We start from the raw sequence: 9,344 nt of genomic DNA, 5'->3' as shown, positions 1-9,344 counted from the left end.
GATGACGAACAAAGCCAGTTATCTGTAGTACCAAGTGTCGTCGCTCTGATCGATAGAATCATCTCTAATTTTTTTTAGGTCTTCCCCTTTTTCTCTTGACGACACTTGATACTACAGATAACTGGCTTTGTTCGTCATCTTTCGTCTCACTTGCCGCGTTAGACGAGGTCGACCACCTGGTTCTACAGGCCGGGAACGTGGACGCGGTCGAGGCCGTGTGTTATGTACATTTGTGTCCGGATGAAACGAGACTTGTTTCCCAGTTACAAGCTTCGTACATTTTCTCGTCAACTTCGGATCGTCATTTGCCGTCGTCGATGGCATTGTCTCCGTGAATGATTGCGTCAAATTCGGCAATTTAGCTTGAACTAATCTCGACTCTTTCTCGTCATTACGTTCGACAGCAGCTTTCAAATCTGCAGGCAGTGATCTTGTTGGTCTAGCTGGTAGTGCGCGATAGATATAACTATTTAGTGTGATAATAGTATTTACTTATGTAACGAGAGTATGATAGCTGTCATACTTTCGTTACACAAGATGCCCACTGGGCATTAACGGGCACTGGCGTTATAGCATATATATTATAAACCCAGCAAGATTTTAATCAGCGGTTTTTCCCCTCGTAGAGAGACAAGAGTAGAATTGAGGGAAAAGTATGCGCGCAAATTGAAAATCTAATATGTCACATTCTGTATACAGTTTCACAGCGGTCTTGAAATTTAACACTCTCTGATATACAGGAATTTTCTCATTAAACGTGAAACTATTCTTCTCTCGTGCGTTTTTAATTCTAACGGGACACTGGCTTGTGAAGGTTTTTTTTCTGCAAACAAGCATGTGTAGTGTACTTGGCAGTCAACACCATATATAATAAATATAAATAATATAAACGGTGCGCAAATATGTAAGTAAAGGAAATCAAGAATAAACTTGCCCTTCTTAACAAAGGCCTCGATGAACTCGGCGTTTACGAGGTCACTGGCGCGCAGCTGGTTTATTCGGTAGTAACTCGTGTCCTCCGACAGGCAGTCCCGTAACCTTTGAGGCACAGTCGCGGAGTCGGGAAGTACCACAGACACCTGGCGTACAGAAAGCGCGAATTCATCAGTCCATCGAGGGTACACCCGCGAGCTTGGCGAAAAATGTATATCGAGAAAGTTCATACCGAATGATTGTAGTAATGGGTCTTGACTACCGCGGGCACGTCCTTCCTATAATCCACCGTCCCCAAGGAGGTGTAGGGCGACGGCGTATGGAAATTCCACGCCTCCGGAGACAGCATGTTTCCTCTATCCCAGAGCTATGGACGCCATGGACGGCATGGACCACGTGTTGCCTCGTAGCGTACCTAACCCAACCTAACCTAACCTAATTTCTTCTTCCATTGATATAGACGAACTTACACTAAGTAGCACAAGCGCCTCGGTAGCGCAGTAGGCAGCGCGTAAGTCTCATAATCTTAAGGTCGTGAGTTCGATCCTCACCCGGGGCATTATTTTTTGGTGATTGATTTTATTTTTGCGAAGACGATTTTAGCGTCGTTTGCTTCTGCAAAAATTAATAATCGATATCACCACCTATTCGATATTTTTGTAAACCGATCGGTAAGTTTAATTATGCGGAGAAACTTGCGTATTTGTACATAGGTGAGGAGATCGTCCAATCACGATACGAGTGTTTACGCGATTGGCTGTTTGACGTTGCTGCGTTTCTCGTTGCGACCCATAAACGTGCCCCTCATCTACACCGATTCTACTAAAAAAAGAATCTCGCGGCATTGGTAGTTCGAAAGCGAATTGACCTATGCTGATTTACTCGAACTCTGTAGTTGATGTGCATACCAAATGATCTTCCTTACGCTTTTCATTAGAAAAAAAAAGGTAAGGGAACTGTAACGAAGGTTTTCCCTGGCGGAAAAAATTTCTATAAACAACTACAAAAAATTGACTTGAAATATGGAAATTTGTAGAAATTTTTATATCTTCGTTGAAACGTTAATTTTTTTTTTTGGTAAAAATATCTACAAAGTAGTACGACAAATTACAGTGTTCTCATATTAAGAAATTATTGCAGGCAGTACTTCATGAAAATTTACAACTTTGTAAAAATTAGTACAAAGCTTTACTAGTTTTAAAATTTTGAGAAACAACAAAATCTTAAACTGTAGCTTATAGATATTCGATGTTAACTACTTTTTAAGTTGGCGAATATATTCGCATTCGATAGTTTTTCTCGAGATCGACGTCTCTAATTTAATAGATAAATTGCCACAAAAATTATAAGTGTATGGATATTACAAAGGAGACATTTGGAAATGGAGATGTTTACAGGAATATATTCATAAGAGACCTCTGAATTCTCGAAGTAACAACATCGATTTAACAAAAAAAAGAATAGTTTTTATTTTCGTTTCTTTTTGGATTCATTGGGGTTTCTCTTCATCCAATACTTGACGGCACCGTCCGGTTTTATGCCCAGTATAACCGACCTCGAGTTTACGTCGCGCGTGATGAAGGGAGAGTATCCGGCCGTGTAATCGTCGTGGAGCGGATTATTTTTCATACGCGCCAAACGTGACGGACGTTGCTGCGGCATCGGTTGATCGTCGCACAAAATGGGATTGTTGGCGTGCTTTCCACCCTTCGGCGTCGGTAGCGAGAACTGAAACAAATTTCATCAATTTTTACTCAGGCATTTTCACGTAACTTGCGGATTGCAGATCAGAAAATACCCCGGCGTACCTTCTTTCCTTTGGCTGAGAGGGGTCTCCGGAAGTTGATGTGAATCTGTTGTTTCCCGTTGTCGTCTAACGTGACCTCCACCTTCTTAAGTGTTCTGTTACCACAGTGCGGACAGAAGATCTTCGTCATGACGCTGGTGGTCTTGAAACAGGCGTAACACCTGAATATGAACGTTCGCATCTGTTTGATCACTCGGCCGTCCAACGCGACTACATTCAGTCCCATTTGCATGAGTACATTTTGCATCGCGAAGTCCGTCGTCAAGCACGCGACGGTCGCGGCTTTTTCTTCGAAAATTTCCGAGCCCATTTGATTCTTTACCTTGGAAACATTTGCTGTCAACAGAAATAAATTATGAACAATTAACATTCTTGAATGTATACACATGTATGCTTATACAGGGATGCAGTGTTTCGATGCGAGACTGATCGATTCACAGTTGCAGCAGGTCTCGAGTTTGATTTCTACTCTTATCCCGCGTGAGTCTTAGTTTTGTACAAAGTGAATTAGAGAGTTTGAAGATCGCAAATGTCAGAGTATGAAATAATTCATTTCAAAGTCACATTTCAATTATACATATTTGTACATTAATTTTGCTTAACCCTAGAACGCGCACACGGCTCTCGCAGATCTTTCGCAATTTTAAGTACTTTTTATAAATACAACTTTTTCAAAACTGAACCGATTTCAATTTAATAAAGCTAGTTAATATAAAGAATGTCTGGACAGATTGAAAATGATTAGAAATATAAAATGGAACAATTTTTTGGGACAATTAAATCGAAAATAAGAATGGGGAGAGATCAGATTTGTGTGCGTGTTCCAGGCTTAAGAGAGTTGATTGGTAAAATTGAATTTACCCGGTGTGATCCAACCACTATCGTCGTCATCGTCGTCCTCGTTCTCAAATGATTCGTCACTTTTGGACGTTGCGTCGACTGGAGCGAGAATGTCGTCTACGGCACACTTGCCCTCGCAGTCGCCCTCGACTTTAAAATCAGCTGGATTGCACTTTAGTTCGGAAAATTTGTCAGCTAAATCAGTCGTTTTATCGTCCTCGTCGTCCGACCCAGCCGTTTCATAATCCGATTCCTGCGACTCGTCCAAAGATGCAGACATATGAGAAATGCATTGTTTCTCCGCGTCACTTGTCTCTGTATTACTCGTCGCCGAATTGTCCACAATTTCTATGTGCGCGACATCCTTTTCGTTAACGTCCACACTTTCGTTATCCACCGATTTCTCTCTCTCCTAGATGCAAAATATAAATTTAGATTAACAAAGTATGGCATACAGAAACCGTGGAAATATCTTACCCGTTTCTTCGGTATGTAGAAACCAGCTGGCAGTTTAGAATCATCGCCGGCCGGTTTATCCTCCGCAGGTTTAACGGTCCTTATCGTCGGACTGTCCCTCAGATGCGCCGTCCCGACTTTCTCCTTTTCCAACTGATACGTGAGCGCGATCACCTTGAGGTCGGTGGCAGACAGGCTGGTGTAGTCGCCGCTTTTCTTTGAAAATTCCGTCACAAACTTAACGTTTTCTGGAAAAACGTCCTGGACCTTCAAGTCGTACGGCAGCACGACCAGTCTTCTCAGCTGCCTCTTGTTCGTGATCTCGTCGACGACAGCCTGCTCGGTCAAGATATTGACTCCGATGTCCTGCAAATAAGTAAAATCTCAACGAGGGAGCCAAGATATAAGATTTACACACTGTACTCTCGGCAAGGGCCAGTTTCACCGACGTCGCTTAACTCTGAGCTCGGCTCAATTCGTTCTCTCTTTCCAACTGTTAAGCCCAATCTACAATGTGCTGCCTGCATTTAGAAACATTCTATTTTATGTAAACAAATCAAAACGCTTGACAAACTTGCCGACAATTTACGATTGTACAACGTATAGTGCAGAGTTTATCAACTTGCCCAAATTTTGTAAACGTATCTATTGGCCAGGAAAGAGAATGTTTCCAGACGCAAAGGACACGTTGTAGATTAGCCTTTACGTTAGAAAGAGGCAAACGATGAATTGAACCAAGATTAAAGTTGAACAACACTTGGTGAAACCGGACCTAAAGCCTTGGGTCCACGTTCCAAGAACTGTGTCCAAGTTCTAGTCCTGAGAAATGCTTAGCCAATCAACTTGCAGCTTTTCCATAAAAGATACAGGTTGATTGGTAGCGCATTTCTTGGAACCTGGACGCAGTCCTTGAATCGTGAACACAACAGTTGCTTCCCTTTTACATGAAGACTCAGATAGATCTCACTTGTGACGCCATAACTCAGTTGAATGCGTGTTCCTTTTGATTCTTGAGAAGTGAGATTCAACCAGATTCAACTGAGTTTTTGCACACTTTAGCGAGTTTAATAGACTCACATTAATAGCTGATTTCCTTTTACACTCAAGTGGTACTGAGTCACTCAGTTATGTGAGTATTTTATACTCAGATACGACGTCATTAATGTGAGTCTATTAAACTCACTAAAGCAGGTCTCGATCGTGCGCAAAAACTCAGTTAAATCTGGTTGAATCTCACTTCTCAAGAATCAAAAGGAATGTGCATTCAACTGAGTTATGACGTCACAAGTGAGATTTATCTGAGTTTTCATGTAAAAGGAAAGCAACTGATAGCTGCTTTCCTTTTACACTCAAGTGATACTGAGTCACTCAGTTATGTGAGTATTTTATACTCAGATACGACGTCATTAAAGTGAGTCTATTAAACTCACTAAAGCACACGGTCTCGATCGTGCGCAAAAACTCAGTTAAATCTGGTTGAATCTCACTTCTCAAGAATCAAAAGGAACGTGCATTCAACTGAGTTATGACGGCACAAGTGAGACTTATCTGAATTTTCATGTAAAAGGAAAGCAACTAATGACGTCGTATCCGAGTACAAAATACTCACATAACTGAGCGACTCGGTATCACTCGAGTGTAAAAGGGAAGCAGCTAAAGGCTTTAGTTTACCAAGAGGTCGACAAAGCCTAACCTGAAACAAATACCTTCGCGTACAAATTGCACTCGCGTGTGCTCACGGCCAATAATTACCTGCAGGGCGGCGTTCTTTATGAAAGCGCTCGTATCGACAATAAGATATTCCACTTTACGCTTATTCTCCATGATATCGCACGTGGATTACGTCTGAGAAGCAAAGAACGCACCGTGGAGCGTGGAAGCGCGTGGGCGACCTAACCTGACATCAGTTGAGTGCACGAAGTGCGGACGGAGTGCAGAAGGTGCTGGGAGGATTTAAAGCCCGTGTCATATGCGGAGCAGAAGGCAAGTGGCCAATCGGATCGTTCCAGAACCGGAGCAGACGTGCCTTTTGGAGATTGTGGAACGCACCTGTCCTACGGACTGCGAGAGACAGCCGGGGTTCCCTGGGCTCCCCTGGGCTTCCCGGAACTTCCGCGATAATTCGTGCGTGTCCGCGAAAGTCGCCCTCGAGTGTTTACGTCGCGAACTCGATGGCCGCGCTTTTCTCACCGCACTACTGCGTCGCCGAGTATTGCATTATTAAACGATGGACTGTTGGGGTCTGAAAACAATTCCGTTTTCTTGGATGGACCGAGTGCCACGTCGATCCGAGGACCTGGCTCTGTCGGGATGTCGAGATTAGGCAGCAAACTTTCAACGAAGGGCCCAAGGCTGTAAAGTACACAAGGTATACAATGTTTACCGATCGCACAATGTTAAACGCGCAATATTAAACCCTGGGCTGAGGTAATATTTTTTCCGCGAGAAATTAAAAATAACAATTACTTATTGTTAGACACCAACGTCCTGGCACAATTTGCGTTCGCCGCACGAGAGCCTCCTGAATTTTATTCACTTGTGCAATATATTAAACTTTCTCACGTGACGCGCTGCGAATGTTCCTCCGGACTGTATTGTCTGTGCACAAATGTTTGTATACGACGAGAAAATTTTACCGAGTCTCCCTTCGAAGGGACAGGATGCTGGAGAGGTACAACCAGCTTCGCCAGGACTTCCTCGGCGTGGCTGGGCCCCTGGTTGACAGCGACATCCTGGATCAGCTGAAGCTCAATTATACGCACGATATCGACTCGAGGCGTAAACTGAGCCGGATAAAGGACCTCGGGGCATTCATAAGATTGCTGGAGAAGCGGAACATTGTGAGCTACAGCGACATAGAGCCGCTGTGGTTCATAGCGAAGAAGTATATTCACAGGCCTGACTTGGACAGCAAGCTGGAAGATTACGAAAGTTGGCTCAAGACCGCGCCGTTGTTATGCGACGCGTATCGGAGCGATGAGAGTAAGCGCCCTTTCTTGTTGTTAATTGTACGCTTCGAAACTTGAAGGTGATGAGCTGCGTTTTTCTACGACAGCCTTCGTACCAACCTCCGAGTCCACAGGCTCGACGTGCAGTTCTGCGCATAACGCACCACAGACGTCAACGGGAAGCTCGGCCAAGTCATTCGCCATTAGTACGCAAACGTTACATTGTAATTCCGAACACGAGGAGCTATGTGGTCTTCATAGAAGAAAATTGTTACAAGAGACAGGTATCTTTAAGATCTCAAACTGTAATATTTTTATATTCTTCTTTTCTCATATGTAGGGTTTTTTTTTTCAAGTGTTGCTGCAAATCAAAGATAGGCTGGGTCGATCCTGGAAAGACGTAGCTAGACATTTGGGTATTAGGGAATGCGAAATTGACGCCGTGTGCAGTAAATATCCTTACGACTTGAAGGAGCAAAGCTACGAAGTAAGATCATGCGTTTCTAGACGTTGAATGCACACGCACGCGTGTGTTCGTATACGTAGCTAGATACGTAAAATATAAATGCACTGTACTTGAGACACTGAAGCGGCTTCTGTTTGTAGATTCTGAAAATTTATATGTCGCAATCCAGCACGGAGCAGTGGGCCATAAATTTGATACGCGCCTTGGAAAAGGGAAGACGGAGAGACTTGAGGGAACTTGTAGAGGAATTAATATTGAAAGATAGGAATATACGATATTAATACCAAGGTCTTCGACACGCCAAAGTCTTCCGTTGGAGCCGAATTTGTACCTTACCTCCTTCGTTAACCGAACGTGATATAGTTTGATAGACGACGAAAGAAATTCGATAGTATATCGAAAAAGATAGTTTAATATATATACAAGTAATAGGTGATACAAATAAAAGTACGGAAACGCTATTTCGATATTCATAAGAAAGGTATAATTGCAATAGCGTCTTACGATTAGTATTGTACAGAAGCTTTACAAGAGATTACAAGGATTTATTCTGTTGAGAAATAAGGTGCACAAATTACATGGGAACATACAAATTTATCCTAGCGGCACAGTCGTGCTCGATCGGCCACGAAAATAAGATACAGCAGCCCGCGCGCATCTCTCATAAATTATATCAGTAAACTATACACGCTTTGCCCCTTAAACTAAAGTCTCTACATTAATAATGTGTCCACCTATTTCGCTTCAATATGATTTATTGATTGATCTTCACTTCGTCTCGGTCGTTAATACGGAAACATAACTACAACGACGACATAACATGCTTTTGAGAACAAAATTTTATTTTTTTCCTTCAACATAATGCAAAGATATATTTTCACACAATTTACTGAACAACTCAGGGGTGATATCAATAAATTTAGCGATATATTTAAAGTGTATAAGTATTTTTCGTTTGACTGCCGGCTTTGACCATCGTATCTTTATGTACCTGGTATCCCATAGTCGTCTTAGACGTAATCCTTAATCTCTCCTTCAGCTTCCGGCTAAAAGTTACAAGGCAAATCGTAAAGCACTGAATTCCGAAGTTTACACGAGAGAGAGAGACACACACACACACACAGGGGGAGAAGAGAGAGAACACCGTGCGGCTGGATTCCTTACCCAATTTCCATAACGCTATCCGCGCTATCAGCATTCGATGTCCAAACACCAAGCTTGTCTCCTTTCGTCCTGACATTTACTACGGCTCCGCAGACGTCGTCGGAATACTCATTGAAGGCTTCCCCGATCATGCAGAGCAGAATTTCTAACCAAAAATTATCTAGATCCGTAGCCCTTTGCTTCTTATCTAGATTTATTAGCCATCGTCCGCCGCACTTGTTCTGATCGTCCTCCCACATAGGCCGAATTCCTTGCTTAAACATGCTATAGTCACAACCTTGCCTCAACTCGGATGCCGTCTTTATGTGGTTGTACAAGCTGCGCATAACAAAAAAAGACTTTGCTGTGATTCACGTTCCGCAGTTCGTAGGTCTTTCTCTCTCTCTCCCTCCGGCGCTTTTTTTCACATACACCGAAGTAGAGAGAGAGAGAGAGGAGAGAAGAAGGGCGCGGTTACCTCCAGAAATCCTCAGCTGTGTCAAAGCTCGTTATCTCCCGCTGGCTCTCCTCCCATGTTTTATTCCTGTCGGGCTCGTAATACCACAGGGTCCAGGTGTTTTGCAGCGGATGTTTGATTAAGTATTCGGGCGGGAACTCGCCGGTGTTGGATACCTCCGTATTCTGCTTCCGGTCGATTTCCTGGAAGAGGAACATACGTTCACCGTTCGCTCCAGACATTGCCCATTCGCGACAAAGGATCCGTCGGTCTGCGGGCGACACTCCTCCCCCC

The 9,344-nt window shown here is 43.3% G+C and overlaps 4 protein-coding genes and 1 non-coding gene across 6 annotated transcripts in view; 2 read left to right on the top strand and 3 right to left on the bottom strand.

Moving 5' to 3' along the window:
• Positions 1-1,422, bottom strand: part of LOC105559268 (ribonuclease P protein subunit p40-like) — a 5,468-nt gene extending 4,046 nt beyond the window's left edge. Inside the window, exons 1-2 of the mRNA XM_012007429.1 lie at positions 1,166-1,422; positions 935-1,079 (exon numbers count right to left, since the gene is read on the bottom strand). Coding sequence (XP_011862819.1) covers positions 935-1,079; positions 1,166-1,282 — 262 coding nt within the window. The 5' untranslated portion in view covers positions 1,283-1,422. The remainder of the gene's footprint in view (positions 1-934; positions 1,080-1,165) is intronic.
• Trnam-cau lies at positions 1,420-1,492 on the top strand. Its single transcript has one exon. It is a non-coding gene; the product is annotated as a tRNA-Met (tRNA).
• Positions 1,493-2,377: 885 nt separating this feature from the next.
• LOC105559267 (RNA-binding protein NOB1) lies at positions 2,378-5,947 on the bottom strand. Its single transcript, XM_012007428.1, has 5 exons — positions 5,789-5,947; positions 4,058-4,402; positions 3,602-3,992; positions 2,742-3,076; positions 2,378-2,661 (listed from the first exon to the last, which is right to left on the bottom strand). Exons 1-5 carry the CDS (start codon positions 5,858-5,860, stop codon positions 2,401-2,403), a joined length of 1,404 nt encoding a protein of 467 aa, XP_011862818.1. The 5' UTR covers positions 5,861-5,947; the 3' UTR covers positions 2,378-2,400.
• A 173-nt stretch (positions 5,948-6,120) lies between these two features.
• LOC105559261 (fas-associated death domain protein) lies at positions 6,121-8,389 on the top strand. Its single transcript, XM_012007418.1, has 5 exons — positions 6,121-6,404; positions 6,690-7,018; positions 7,092-7,268; positions 7,341-7,471; positions 7,591-8,389. The coding sequence occupies exons 2-5, from the start codon at positions 6,697-6,699 to the stop codon at positions 7,729-7,731; spliced, it is 771 nt and encodes a 256-aa protein (XP_011862808.1). The 5' UTR covers positions 6,121-6,404; positions 6,690-6,696; the 3' UTR covers positions 7,732-8,389.
• LOC105559262 (eukaryotic translation initiation factor 4E-like) overlaps positions 8,272-9,344 on the bottom strand; it is a 15,672-nt gene continuing 14,599 nt past the window's right edge. The window contains exons 2-4 of one of the 2 annotated variants that reach the window (XM_012007420.1): positions 9,072-9,253; positions 8,615-8,932; positions 8,272-8,496 (exon numbers count right to left, since the gene is read on the bottom strand). In XM_012007420.1, the coding sequence (XP_011862810.1) occupies positions 8,382-8,496; positions 8,615-8,932; positions 9,072-9,253 (615 nt within the window). In that variant the 3' untranslated portion in view covers positions 8,272-8,381. Of the gene's footprint in view, positions 8,497-8,614; positions 8,933-9,071; positions 9,309-9,344 lie in introns of those variants that run through there. The other variant, XM_012007419.1, reaches the window with a different exon arrangement.

Source organism: Vollenhovia emeryi, unplaced genomic scaffold (assembly GCF_000949405.1).
Source record: "Vollenhovia emeryi isolate VEMERY1.0 unplaced genomic scaffold, V.emery_V1.0 DF939282.1, whole genome shotgun sequence".
In the NCBI taxonomy this organism is placed as follows: Eukaryota; Metazoa; Arthropoda; class Insecta; order Hymenoptera; family Formicidae; genus Vollenhovia; species Vollenhovia emeryi.
The sequence above is the reverse complement of the archived record's forward strand: the minus strand, read 5'-3'. Positions and strand labels throughout refer to the sequence as shown.